General features: G+C 36.5%; 3 protein-coding genes across 5 annotated transcripts in view; 1 reads left to right on the top strand and 2 right to left on the bottom strand.

Moving 5' to 3' along the window:
- LOC129240198 (uncharacterized) overlaps positions 1–2340 on the top strand; it is a 41860-nt gene extending 39520 nt beyond the window's left edge. For all 3 annotated transcript variants that reach the window (XM_054875830.1, XM_054875828.1, XM_054875829.1), the window contains one exon: positions 538–2340. In XM_054875830.1, the coding sequence (XP_054731805.1) occupies positions 538–1301 (764 nt within the window). In that variant the 3' untranslated portion in view covers positions 1302–2340. The remainder of the gene's footprint in view (positions 1–537) is intronic.
- A 5305-nt stretch (positions 2341–7645) lies between these two features.
- LOC129240199 (heat shock protein 27) lies at positions 7646–8706 on the bottom strand. Its single transcript, XM_054875831.1, has one exon. The coding sequence runs from the start codon at positions 8566–8568 to the stop codon at positions 7930–7932; it is 639 nt and encodes a 212-aa protein (XP_054731806.1). The 5' UTR covers positions 8569–8706; the 3' UTR covers positions 7646–7929.
- Positions 8707–13940: 5234 nt separating this feature from the next.
- On the bottom strand, positions 13941–14783 carry LOC129242308 (heat shock protein 23-like). Its single transcript, XM_054878880.1, has one exon. It carries the CDS (start codon positions 14625–14627, stop codon positions 14115–14117), a length of 513 nt encoding a protein of 170 aa, XP_054734855.1. The 5' UTR covers positions 14628–14783; the 3' UTR covers positions 13941–14114.
- Between the last annotated feature and the right edge of the window lie 149 nt (positions 14784–14932).

Below are 14932 nucleotides of genomic sequence, written 5' to 3'. Positions count from 1 at the left end.
CAAGTCCACTATTATTGTCAAGTAGCCGAATGCGGTGGTGCGTGATTACCATTCGGGAGGGTGTAGGTTCTAATCTCCGTGCATAAAACAGTAAAATCACTGAAGTTTTTTCTAATAGCGCTCGCCTCTCGGCAGGCATTGGTAAACCTCTGAGTGTATTTCTGCCATGAAAAAGCCCCTCATAAAAGCACCATTTGCCGTTAGGAGTCGGCTTAAAACTGAAGGCCCTCCATTTATGGAACAACGTGACGTGTACGCGTCAACTATTTATTTTTTGAAAACTATTAATATTTAGTTTGGAACAAGTTTTTAAATAAATATTAATCTTACATATGTACCTATATTTAAAAAAAAATCATATACGATGCATTTGAACAAAAGCATTTTGTACATCCCAAGTTTGGTATTTTGCTGACAAAAGATAAAAGAAAAAACACAGCTATTCCTCAACATATATATTTGTTCTTACTTTCTTTGCATATAATATACATTCTCAAATATTTATAACCTTTTTTTCTTTTATTATTTAATTAACAGGTAGTGGTGATCAAAAAGCGCCTTCTATTAGTTCTGGCGTTTCAAACGCTGTGGCCAATGGTTTGGGTGGTTTCGCCTATAAGCCACACACCAAACGCTACTCTAATTCATCGATTTTTATAGAGAACCGCAACATCCTCAATGACTCAGTGGGTTTGAGCATGGAGTCTTCGGAGGATTATCCTGCCACTGAGAGCTACCGACATTCTAGCACGGTAACACCGCCTAGCGCAACAGATGTCGAAGCTGAAAGTGAGCAGCTCGATCAATTGCTAGGAAAAGACCTGCGCCGCTATTCAGATACAAAACTGGTAATCGGCCCAGACAGCGGTCCGATGTTGGGCCCAGGAGTTAACGATGTCTTGCTACCATCAGCAGTGCCCATAGATCCGTCGTACACAACAGTAGCAGCAGGCTGCAGTAAAGATTTACGCCAACTTTTAAAACAGCACTCCGCTAGTGCGACAGATACTATTTTGGATATGGAATTGCCAACATCACCACTATCACCACCAGCTGCATATGCGGGACGAATGGCAATGCCAACATCGCGTCAAACACAAGCGTCACTGCGTCGATCATTGCATACAGTAGATGAGTTAGGAGCGAGTCTTGTTGCAAAAGAGCCATTGAACAGAAGAGCTATGCCCAGCACAGCTGTAGCGGTAGGAATAGGGAGGTCACGACAACAGTCCTCATCGAAACCAATGTTTAAATCTTTGCCAAATTTAAGTGGCAGTTGCGAAAATCTGCTCAGAAAATGAGCACTAAGTTCAATTCTGTCGAACTTTACAAAGTCCAATTCTTAAATGAAGAATGCATTAAAATATAATGAAATGTACTGAGTTGACGCTCTCTAAGTTGTTAGGATCGCACATATCCGTTTTTTTGTGCGACAAACAAAAACAAATATATATATATACATATATATATATTTGCGTCCAATATTTATTCACACTTAATGAGTTTTTAGACACTCCCACTAAGGCATGTGTGGGCCTTTTGAATTTTCGCTTGTCAGACGAACGCGATCAGACTGTTACGAGTAAGTTGTAGCAAGTAAAATACGACGATACAAATGTATCGCTAGTAAAAGCCATGGAAAATATGAAAGATGGTTTGATTTTAGACTTACGCGCACTTAACAGGGTAAATCCAATATTTGGTATTTACTATTATAAATTTAGCATTATTGTTGAATTTGAAATTGAATTTGGTTATTTAAATGCGTTGGCCACCAGAAATGATTCGTTTTGACAAACCAAACGAAAAATTTGAAATTTTGTACTTCATAACATGATACATACGCGTATGATTATTATATTTGCCTTTGTTAGACGTTTGGCCGAGTGAAGTCCTTTGAATTCTTCATGTGTAATAGTAAAAGTACAATAGTTATTTATTGGCTCACTCCTGTTAAGATTTAGGTAAAAAAATGTATTGGATTTGAAATTGTATTCGATTTGAAAAATATTAATTTGTATTTTCAAACTAAATTATTATTATTACTAAAAACTATTTCTATGCACACATTTAAGATCAATTCCTGAGAGTTTCATTTGAAAGAACATCAGAAAAAAACATAAGATCCGTGTCACAAACATACATTTTTCCTAATCAAATTATGCTCTAAATTATTGAATATTGAAATATTGAATGAACGAAATGCTCTAATATGCTCCAAGCTGTGCAAAATTAAAAACGCGAATGATCAGCAATGTGCCAAAAACTTTGTCTGTATTCACACCTAGATCGGTAGTGTTGTTGAGTTAAATATCGCTCTTCGTTTTTTTTTTTTTTTTTTTTTTGCATTTAGTGAAGCGGCAATAAGTGGGATTTATAAAGGTATTGGCCCAATGCAGGCTTTCTATGCTTTGCTTGGCTTTTAAAACTTGTATGTCCAAATCAGATGATTTGTAAAAGGATTCAGAAATGTCAGCCATATTCAATAAAATAGTACATAATACATTTTTGAACAATGATATTAACTAGAAGTTGTGAAAACATATTGCGAATGTTTCTTTTACTAGTAAAAATGTGCAATATAGGATGCCAATCACACCAACGACGAAAGTTATGAATGTGTGAATGACATTTATATTGACAAAAACATGGGCACTTTTAGCTTTGCGCAAGCTTGCAAGAGGCAAGGAACAATTGAAGAATAATATATACGTCTATGCTTTTCAATGCATTTATTAAATTTTCAAATGTAAATAAACAATCTCTCTAATCTGCTTAAAATTCTCATAAGAAACTAAACCAAATCAAATTAAATGATAGACAGGGATGTTCAATTTTTAATGTCAAAAGCGCTGCGAATGGAATATTGAGCTATTTGAAATTTCCCCATACGTGAAGCGCTTGAAGCAAAGGTCTCATTTCATATATTATATTTTAGCATTGTTTTATTCATTTTTGAAAGTTATCGAAGCCAAGCAAGCAAAGCCAACTTGCATTGGGCCTCCACTTTAAATCTGATTTTTTCTTTTTTCATATAGGCAACAGTAAAAACGCGGTTTGCTATGAATAATAGGAATAAAAAACGAATGTATGTCAGTTTGGTGTGAATGCAGCTGTGTTATTAAAAATTTTGAAGCCGTAACTTTCGTAATGTATAAAAGTTTATTGAGATTAATCAACAATCTCACTACTGGTCGGCAACAAAATGTACTTTAAATTTTAATTGGAAATTCACATAAGATTTTGGATTTGACCTACGAGTGTGTTGAAGAACCATATTTCATACCTAATTCAAATTTATGCTACATCAATAAAATATTATTTTTTTACTGCAATACTTTCTTTAATAATCTCTTGTTTATATTACCTTAGTAAGAAAATTTAAAAAAATTGATTTCATTTAAATAAAAATCGCATACAGACGGGCGCGTTAAGTTAATACTTAAAAAACTGTGATTAATCAATTATGTAATTTTTAGACTTGATTTGCGAATATCGTACATACATGCATACACAATTATAAAGAATACACATCCTTCGGTTTTTGCATTGTATTATGTATGATATAGAATTATATAAAAAAAGTAATTCAATTGATTGGCATATCAATGATGCAAATAATAGAAAACAACTATTTCTTTTTCACCCCACAATCACGCAAAGATGCATCCGAGTGTTTGCTCTCTCAATCCATTTATTGTCTATGGGTGCAAGGCAACAAACTCCATGCATATATAAGTAATTACCCTCACACACACATACATATATGTATAATAACATAAATCTTAAAAGTGAAACAATATGAAAACTAGAAGAAAAAATAAATACTATTTTTCTATAATAAACCGTTGTTTTTGCAATGTGCTTTAGAATGATTTTCTTTTTAATAAAAACATGTTTGAGATTGAAGGCCTTGGTTTTCTTCTTTAAAGCTCCTGCCTCAACTAATAATCAATTATTGCCTATTTACTTAAATATTTAAACATTTTTCTTTCGATTTCTGTAAAGTATTTTCACATCCACATACGAGTATAAATCATAAAAAAAAAATAAAGTTTGTAATTAATTTGATTAATAAACCATTACTATTATTAATATTAAGTATGAACTGCATACTACGAAGAATCATAAATAATTATACCTATTTAATGTAATTTTAAAGCAAAATATTTTAGACATTTTTTGTTTAAAATAAAAAAAAAAACTTTAATGCAAGTAAATATATTTTTAAATGTTTCATTGGATCATAAGAGGGAGTAGAGACTCAGAACACTTGTAATTGAAGTTCATATGGCCATTAAAATAGATACCCCACGTTCATACCGAAAATTTGTCCATTTTGTTGGTTATGAGGTGAATAGGTACTACTTCTTACTCAGAAAAGCATTCCCAAATCATTATGTTACCACCACCGAGCGTGATAGTTTTTTTTTTTACCGCGGTAAGAAATCTCGTCCTTTAGGACGTCATACATTTTGCCCAGCTTCATTTCCAAATAATTTATTTTTGTTTCATGTTATGTTATACCATTTTTTCAAACTTTCTGGTCCACACAATGATTTGCGCTCTTGAGAAGAACTTTTGCTCTTCCTTAAATTTGCTTGTTTAAACAAAGGAACTTTACGAGCTATTGAGCAATCGACGCCGTACAATTCTCGCTGATGATTTCATCTGCAATGGCTTTTGATGACTTAAAAGGATCCCTCTTGGCAAGAGTCACAGTTAAATTGTTAGTAGTTTAGTCGCTTTCTGTTTGCTATTAGAGTGGACGGAGTGGAGTATAAAGCCGGGTGTACTACAGGGTGGCGACTACATGGCACTGACAGAGTTTAGTAAACTGCTACAATAACTACATAAACAGAAAATAATAATTTGGAGTAAAGAGTGGTATAAACAATGAGCAATCCAAGGGCAAGTAAAGCTGTCCTCCCTGGAACCATAGATGGATAGTTATATGAATGAGGTTTGCACTTCCACCTCATGGTTTTTTGTGCCCTCTACTCATCACAGTACCTCATCGCAGCCCAGTTCCCTTGTTAAACTCAGGATAGAGCTGGGTTGGATTGAGCGTATGTGCCTTTCCTCTGGGTGCAGTTGGCCAAGATGTCTCAACCTATAGCGTTGCCTTCCAGGAGAAGGTGCATTAGAGTCTCCTGGGATTGGTCGCAGAAACGACAAGAGTCCGTAGACCAAATCCCGATCATGTGCAGATGACTTCACACTCTGCAGTGGGCTGTGAGGATGCCCGTGAACATTCTCAGATTATCCTTGGCGAGGGCTATGAGTTTTTAAACCTCTTTTAGTTGTATTCTACCAGTAAGGATTTCGCTGAATGACTATATGGAACGGTGTCAGCTCGAGCATCACCTCGTAGGACAAGTCCGCATCGCTCCCATGATGCACACGCATGCTAAGCGATGAAGCTTAGTTAGCGCTGCCCATACTGTCGAGAGAGTGACTCTCGATGCCTAAGCGACCGCTCCGTATGTCATTATTGGTCTTATTATCATGATGTATGGTACATCCAGACATTTGCAAGTCGTGAGAGCCTTTGTTGCCTTGGACAGGGTTGCGTCAGCATGCCTTTTCCAGTTAAGCTTGGCATGCTGGACAAAGTCAAGATACTTAACTTCGCTGACCAAATCAATAGCAACCCCGTCTATGCTGATATCTTTCATACTTAAAGGAATCAGCTGATTGGCTGTCGTGACCGGGGTCATAACAGCGGTTTGCTTACGAATACAGTAAAATAATGTGGGAAATATATGAAAAAACCATCACAGCCTACGATCATGTTAATTCGCTGCCATTTGAAAAACGACTGATTGGACAAGTGTGTGAATACGTGTGAAATGAGCAGGCAGAATTCTACTGCCGAATAGCCTATGGTGTGGCAGCCGAAGTTACTCGGTGAGAGGCGATTAACAGGTTGATATTGGCCACACCTTCCGAAATTTCTCACCATAGCGTCAACCACGAAAACATTCGCATACAATACTCAAATTGCATGGTTTGACAAGCTGCTTAACTAGGGAATAGAACTGCCTTAAATTGGCGAATAGAAGAGGCCTATTATTAATTTACGTAATTTTTCCCCTTTTGTTATTGGATTCTTACTTACCTAAACAGGGTAACAATGTTTTGCAGCATGTCGTTATCGAGAATTGACGGCCGACGTCCAAAATTAAGATATAAAGGGTGATCAGATTGGGGGTACCCTTTTCCAATAGAGTTTATTTTGACAGATCATGCGTGCCAACTGAAGACCTGAATACATAATTTTACAATTAATTGACTTTTCATCATGGAAAGACTTAGGACTCAACAATGTTTACAAATCGTACAAATTTAATAATGAAAATCGACGGTGTACATAACCGTTCAGCGATGAGGCCCGTTTTTGGTTTAACGGCTACGTCAATAAGCAAAATTGCCGTATTTCAGCTGAAGAGGCTTATTTTTACAATGAATACACCTTTTGATGCCCTATGTCCCACTAAGGATTGATGGCCGGGAGGAACGATTACACCTCTATGGTTTTAATCCGCACTCAGTAAATTCAAACGCCTTTTAAAATGTGTAAAAAGGTTTTCAATCTTAAGAAGAGTTGAGAGAGGGACATTTAATATTTTTGCATAACCTTAAAAGGGCAAAAAATTAAATTCACACTTTCAAAATATCAAATTTTATAAGAACCAACTAATTTTCATTAGCACTAAAATCTTCTCAGAATGGCCTTTTTTAACCTTCTTTTGTATAAAAATACAGTTTTTTTTTAATCTAAAGTTTCGGTAGGCTTTAACTTAAAAAAAAAGAAACATACAGGAAACTTAAAAATTTTTGCATTTTCGGTATAAAAAAGCACTGACGTCACGTACGCTCTGATGGGCACAATCTTCTTTCTATTATTCTTGGCGTTCGCCTACATGAGCTGACTGCACTTGACCAAATATTTTGGTTCAATTGACTGAATGTGAGCAAAAAATTTAGCGCATGAATAACTCAAGAAAACAGTGAGCCATGCAGGTCTCTGCTACACGCACGCATATGACGTTTTAATTTTGGGTTCAATGGTTTTAACACGGAAATGAGTTCTACGCAAAAATACTGTGGATTGCGTAGCCGGAGTTGGACTGATGAGGGTCATTTTTTCGAAGAATGCGAAAAATTCTAAAAATTTACAAAAATATTTCTCAATTTTAAACTACAGCAAATAATACTGCAATTTTACATTCAACCCTCCACTGAACATCCCTGCATACGAACTGCGTTTTTATTTCAGGTGTATGGCAACACCAACTTTTCGCTAAATTACAGAACTTTAACATTAAATGACTTAAAAACTATAAGCCTCCGGAGGATGCGGCTTTCGGTTTTAAGATGGGGATACTCCCCTCTATCCTCCCCTTTTAACCTTTTTTTTTTCAAAGCAATAGACACTATACTAAATATTTCCCTAAATATCAAACAATCTAATGTAAAAAGAAAACAAGTTGAAGTTTTTTTCCATAAAAAAAATCCCGAATGTTTCCTTTTTCGCACGCCGTTCATGGGAATTTCCTATTAAAGGCTTCAAACGAATACGCATCACAAAAACTCTTTGTTTAAAATATTATATTTGATTTTTTTTAACCAATTCAAATACTGTTTTTTATAAGAATATGAAGAACTTAGATTTATTTGTTAAACAAATTTTTAGATACAGGCGAGTTGATTTTATACTACACAGTAGTCACCACGAGAGTACGTACTTAGTAATAATAGCGATAATACAATGCTTTTCTTTATTTTAAAAATGAAATACTAAAATCTAGTTACTGCACTGATGGAAATGGTGACTGTGGTCAAATGGAATGACGATGAGTGGTTGGCGAGTACATTTCGTTCTTACTATATTACGACACATCTCCATTTACGTGAAGATCGAACTTATTTTCCAGATTTCTTATCGCCATTCTCGTCTGCTTTGCCGTCGCTGGCAGCTTCCTCTGGCGCTTTAACGCTCAAATGAGCCGGCCCCGTTTGTTGTATTTGGACTATTCGTTCATTTGCTTTAACAGCCTTGCTTGGTGGCGGTGGTGCTTTCACTGTCAATACACCATCAGATGAAATTGTAGAGACAACGTCTTTTGGGTCATAGTTTTTCGGCAGTGTGTATTTGCGAATGAAGTGACGTTGAATCATACCGTGATCATCTTCTCGTTCTTCATGTTTACCTTCTACAACAACTGTCTTGTCCACAGTTTTGACGGTTAATTCGTTTGGCTTAAACTGCGACACATCCATGCACACTTGGAAGCCATCTTTGCCAACTGTGGGCATTAATGACGAACCGTCTCCAGCGTCCTTGCCTAAACGAGATGTTCGCCGTGCCTGAACCAGTGAACGATCATACGGTGCATGCCGACGCCGTGGCTGCAACAATAACGAATGACTGTGACGAACCGGCCGAAAAATGTCCATTGGATGCAAGCCAAAGCCGAAATCATCATCACTATAGTGTTCGAAATCTCTGCACTCGTTGTCTAGTTCACGAGCCAAGCTCACCAGCAGTGGTACAATTGCCATTTTAATTTAGTATTTCTCACTTTAACACACTTTCAGTTTAATATAGAAAAGTATACGTATGCGAAACACGGAACAATTCACTTCGCACAAATTATTTAAGTATGATTTCAATTCTTTTTTCCAACTGAGGAGCACGAGAAACGCCACTCGCTTTTATACGTGCTGACAACGACGAAAGAGTACATTGTTCAGCGGAATGCAAGAAGCCGAAAAATCCATGATGGAGAGAATAATGAGATGGCACTGCACAACTCGGAAAACGTGACGCCACGCACTCTTGATGGGCGCAATCTGCTTTCTATCATTCTTGCGAAAAATCTCGAGCTTTCTACAAATTTCTCTCATTTCTAACCAAGAGCAGAAAAAGAAAATTCAATATCGACATGTGCTCTCAACCAAGGCGTATCTATATATTGCTCTCAACGCTCAATGCTCACTAAAGAGACAAAGCGGCATATGAATGTATCCACAATGTACGTGTGTGTTATTTGCACTCTTAAATATTGCTATGTTGTGCGCTCCAAGAGTAATATATGTATCACGGTGTATGTGCATGACTGTCAGCCTGGTGTTAGATTGTGTGCTTTTTGAAAATTAAAAGGCAAAAAATGGCAAAATTCCTAACCGTTTAGCCCTTCTTTCAGTAAATGCATTGTTTCACATAAAAAACCGGTTATGAAGAAAAAATGTTGTGCTTTTAGTTTGGTAGGACGATTTTTTCAAGTTTGGTTGCTTTTGAAATTCAAAAGTTGGTAGCACGGATTCTCTTATCTACCATTCTTAGTGTGTGCGCATGATTCACTAAAAGGTTTGCACATTAAACAATTTTCTCGTTTTCTCATGAAAAATCGGTTCCCTTAGCAAGGCATTGTGTTGCTAACTCTAGAAATTTCGAGTAAAGGTGGTAGGCCCAGGAAATTCGCTGTTTCGTCAGCTTGGGTCCAGATCGATCGTTCGATCCAGATCGTTAGTGACGTGCGGGATGCCTTCAAATGCCGGACATATGTTTGGTATGTCGGGGTCAACTCTGGATAGGTAGGAGTATCCAGAACGCATTTTTGCCAAGGTTAAGCGGGGCTCTCTGGGAAGTTGGAGGTCTTCGTCTGCAATAGGTGGTAGTTTGACTCCGATAACGGCATTCGGAGGTCGGGAGCATAAGAAGGTGGTAAATGCCTTCCGATGAATGTCGTTAATGGTCCGTTTGTACACTGTCCGATCCAGTAATTGTTCGTCTGTTTTGTCATGGATTTCGTCTGCGTAATTGAGTGCCTGGAAGGTGGCTCAGGCTCAAGCAGGTGTCTGCATGGGTGAGACCTGCGGTAACACCCTAAAAGAAACTACTTGCTGAGCAGTTTGTTGTGCTTCTTCACAGGGAGCATATGGGCCTCGTCGTGTAGGTGTTGAAGTAGGGACATCAGTAAACATCCTATCGCAGTCCGAATGCCAGTGTTTTGACAAGTCTGTATCTTCGACAAATTCGAATCACTAGTTCCAGGCGACCAGACAGGTGCAGAATAGTTTAAAACCGGCTGGCCTATTGCCTCAAATGTCGATAGCAACATTTCTTTGTGTCTGTCCTAAGTACTGCCGGCAAGGAATTTGAGGACCTCCCCAGATTTTGGTGTTGTTAACAGTCAGTATTGGTGTGTCGTCGACTTTTACCTTAAGTTGTATTGTAGTTTCCTCGCAGTGGAGATGCGAGAAAGGCAGACGGGATAGTCGTTTACTTTAGCACACAGGTCATCAATGTCATTGCCCGACGCCATTATCGCTTCATTTTCCTCTGTTTAGAGATTTGGTCTCGAAATAGCACCGACGAATGACGACCACTCAGGTAGTTCTCGATCACTCAGTCGCGGTGTCGCCAGTAAAATGTCATCTAGTTGCGTGGCGTGGCTGACAGTGTCGAAAACCTTCTTTAAGTCCAACGCTACTAGGACAGTCCTCTCGCAGTAGCGGTTTTGATTGAGCCCAGGGTAGATCCGAGTGTTTATGACGGTGAGTGCTGTGGTGGTAACTATGACATGGAATGCACCCTGACATACCGCTTAAATCAGGACATCATAGAAGATTTTTTAGGGCAATGGTCTATAGACTTTTTGATATTTGTTTTCATTAAAGTAAACAACACTTTTTTCTGTCAATTTTAGCGGTTATTATTATAATTAATAATATTATTGTGCTAAAAAGCTAAAAAAATAGTATTCAAAAACTTCTTTTCATACAAATATTAAAGGGTTAGAGTAACTTACATCTGTACATATTCAGTTAGTCATACTAAAAACGGTACAAATAAATTAAATTTGCTAATAGTGCTCACATACATTTTATACATATACATATACATCTACATATATACCATGTACATCACGGTGATACATAGATAATCATTGTTGGAGCGCACAGCATAACAATATTTTAAGAGTACAGAGTACGTGGTACACAAGACACGCGTACTTCGTGGATACACTCATATTATGCTTCTTCTCTTTAGTAAGCAATTTAAATTGCGTTATCTATGTATGTGTGTTCATACATATGGTCATAATTTAATTTTTGGTTATCAACAGCTTAATTCAAAAAAGGTAACAAACAATTATATGACAAGACTTATGCATGCATAGGCTATGTGTCGATGTAAAGATTCCTTCTACTCCTATCTGGAATATAGGGCCGCAACTACTCCCCTTCGCCAATGAACGCGGTTATGTGCTAACGATCTCAATTCATTCCATATTAGACCGAGAGTTTTTATTTCTGCATCTGTAGAGCGTCGTCGGGTGGTACGCGGTCTGTCAATTCCTCCACCGGCTTGCTGAAAGGGACTCCAACGTTTTCAAATTGTTGCGCACCCACTACCAACAGCTCAAATAGAACTCTATTAAGGTGTAATGCTTTTGTTTTCTCAACATTTGCTTTGAAGCCGCTTGCTTTTAACTTCTCCTACATGACTTGAGCTTGTAACTTCAGGTCGTAAAGCTTGTATGCAAGCATGCACATGTCATAGGCGTATGCCAGGTACCTGAGAAAGGTATTATTTATGCATATGCATTATACGTACAAATGATGTATAATTTTTCTTATATTTTATTAATGTGTATTGATTTAATAAGGAAATGCAAGGTGTGAAGATATGCCAAATTTTACGGGTGTTAATGAATTTCTTTATTTGTTGGAATTATTTGAAATTTTATAAAGGGCTGATTTAGTTTTGAGTACTGTGTGCGTAGTCTAATTTATAAAGGCTGCGTTTGTATTCAATTCGCTCACATATGTATGTATGTATGTAGACTAAGATGGGCAAAAGTAAATATTTTGTCTTTATTAATTAATTTTTATATTAATAATTCTTTATGTAGACTACTTTCAGTTCACACTGAAAATTTCAAATCTCCATTGGTAATTTAGTTTAAAGCCGACGGCAAAATGTTTATCGAGCAGACAAAAACGAAAATAAAATTCGGTGGAAATGTAAATTATTCGTTAAAAATATGCGGGCTCGTAACACATTTCTGACCTATGTATGGTTTCTTCAATATATTCTCATAGAAAATTACCTACGGAATCCAAAAGTCTCATACTATTTTTAGAGCTAAATATTTTATTCCCCTTACTTTTTCGAGAAAATAAGCACACCAAAAAAAAAAAAACTTATTAACTACTGTGAGTTTTAACTGCACCATAACATACATATACATACATATGTATCTATGTATATACGGTTTATCTTACGCAGAATTGTTTACTCCTCTATTCTACATTTTTAAGCGGCTTTTTCCACAGTCATGTAAAACTCGGTACGCTTGAAAGTCTTAGTTGCTTTGGCGTGCCTTTTGCAGTTCAGATTGGCATCGAGGATAATGATAAGACTAACCATTTGAATAGCATCCCTGTTCATAGTGAGTTTCCTTGTTCTTGGGCGGGGCCATATTTCGATGCACTAGCAATCCACCTCTTTTCGGCAAGTTCAGAGTTGTTTGCTCTATTTCGCAAAGGGTATTCACCTCTGGCTCGCCCATTCATCAGATTGAAAAAATTTGATGAAATTTTGGGAAGGTTAGCTTTGGAATCTTTTGGGAGGCCCTGTGGTCGGTATATATTCTAAAATCGAATCGAGTCGTGCTAAAAGTACATCTTAAAAATGAATGTAAAACTGTATTTTTAGCCCGATTTGGGCCATATTCGGAATATCTAGTGTTTACATTTTTTTTTACATTTGACCTTCTAGTTAAAGGAAAGATAATACAAACATAGCTATAGTCAAAGAAATCCATCAAGCCTTAAATATAATTAATTTACTTCCAAGAAAATGCAGTTTGGAAATTATAAGATCCGTGAATGACTCATTTTCGATGGATCGTGGGAGTTCTCCTTCCACAATAAATGACATCGTGGCTGCCAATCTCAACTCAATATGGACGACGTATTTATTTAAGTATAATACCAAATCGTTAATAATACTCTTCAATACTTTTTTTTATCCTTTAGTACAAAGCATTGCTGCAAAATGAAGCTGAAGAAGACAGCTTTGTGTTTCTTACAAAGGCTCTGAAACATCCAAAGGTTGTTTTGATGTATTAAATAAGCAGAAGGAATAAAAAGACTCATTTGAAGTTGAAGTGATAGTGGAAGATATGAAAAAATGATAAGGAGGCAGCTAAGGGATCAGAGTAATCCATTGGCATTACCACAGCGTAAACATTTTATACATCACTTAGAAAGTTTATTTATAATCAATTCATTATTCATATTTTTTAAACTTTTTTTAGCCAAAAAAGCAACAATCAGTGAATTAATATTGGCCATAAGGCAATTCCTCTTGATTCGTGTTCAATTTATTATAATTTATTTAAAATTTCCATTTATTTATAATAATTTCAGTTAACTTAAATTTTTTCTGTATTTCTTGTATATAACCTTAAATCTTTTAGTATCAATCTATCATATTAAATTTGTCAACTTCTGTACTCACTCGAATTCAATTCTTGTACCGGATGAGGTGAAAAATGAACACAAAAAGCGTACGTTGTTATATGATTACGGATGTCAAAATCTCGGAAACTGTGAAATGCAATACGTGTTTACGTATTTTGCAATCCGAAATATGAATTTTTCAGTAACGAGTTGAACGCTCACGGATGTGTCGATTCTCTTCTGATAAAATATATGTACTGGGGGGTTTCAAGCTAACTTCCGAACATTATAAGCATTTTTTTGATAGAACGTGCGATGTTGTCGAAAGTTTCGCTAGAATTGATGACAACTTATAAAAGGTGATTGCTGCAAATATTGTACTTGAAACCAATACAAAAATGCTGAAAAACTGAAAATTATTTGTTTTACTTCCATCCCCATTCAAATAAAAACACACATTTTACTTAAGCTTTCTTTTATTTAATTTAGTTAATAGAATTTTTTTGCAAATTTATAAAAAATCTTTTTTCTTTTAAAAATTAATTAACCTATGGAACTATTTCACGGAAACAATTCTATGAATTAACGGGTAGTAGAATGACTTAAGAATTTGATGATAAAAGTTTAATGCCTTAGGCCTTTGGAGCTTCTTCTTTAGAACTCTCTTTTTGATTCTCCTTTACGTTTAAGTGCGCTGGGCCAGTCTGTTGAATTTGGATCACCCGTTCATTAGATTTATTTTCGATGGCTGGTTTTGGTACACTGACTGTTAGCACACCATCCGATGACAGTGTGGAAACTACTTTGTCGGCGTGGAAGCCTTTTGGCAGTGCATAGCGACGAACAAAATGCCGTGAAATATAACCGTGGTCATCTTCTCGCTCCTCATGTTTACCCTCAACAACGATGTGGTCATCGACTACCTTAACACTCAGTTCACTTGGTTTAAACTGCTGCACATCCATACTGGCTTGGAATCCATCCTTTCCCACAGTAGCGATGGGCAGATCCTTTTCAAACTTTCGTAATTGACCACTGGGTGAAGTACTAACGGCAGGCCAGCGGTTGTAGAACACCGGTTCGTAGAATGGTGTCAAACGACTTAAATCGTCAGCCAAACTCAAGATTAATGGTAGGTTCGCCATTTTAATTTTGATTTGCTATGTAATACTCTTCACTTTTATTTAATAAACGAGATAGAAAACTTTTTAAGCACAAAAAATTGTTGATATAACTTTGTTTTCGTCTATACAACGATTTGATTTGATTTTGTTGCAACTACAAATTTTACTATGCCGTTTATTGCGGGTGCTGGTCTTTATATACCCGCAGCTATTGAGAGAAACAATTTCGATATGCTGAGAGATTATAACAACCACAACGATACATGCTCACACATCTTTGAGCGCAGCCATATGTACGTACACATGCATATACATACATATGGGCG

The sequence above is a fragment of the Anastrepha obliqua genome, chromosome 3 (assembly GCF_027943255.1).
Source record: "Anastrepha obliqua isolate idAnaObli1 chromosome 3, idAnaObli1_1.0, whole genome shotgun sequence".
Lineage (NCBI taxonomy): Eukaryota > Metazoa > Arthropoda > Insecta > Diptera > Tephritidae > Anastrepha > Anastrepha obliqua.
This window is presented reverse-complemented; position numbering and strand designations above follow the sequence as displayed.

Coding starts and splice junctions, on each gene's coding strand:
- LOC129240199 (XM_054875831.1), bottom strand. CDS start 8,568: ATGGCAATTGTACCACTGCTGGTGAGCTTGGCTCGTGAACTAGACAAC.
- LOC129242308 (XM_054878880.1), bottom strand. CDS start 14,627: ATGGCGAACCTACCATTAATCTTGAGTTTGGCTGACGATTTAAGTCGT.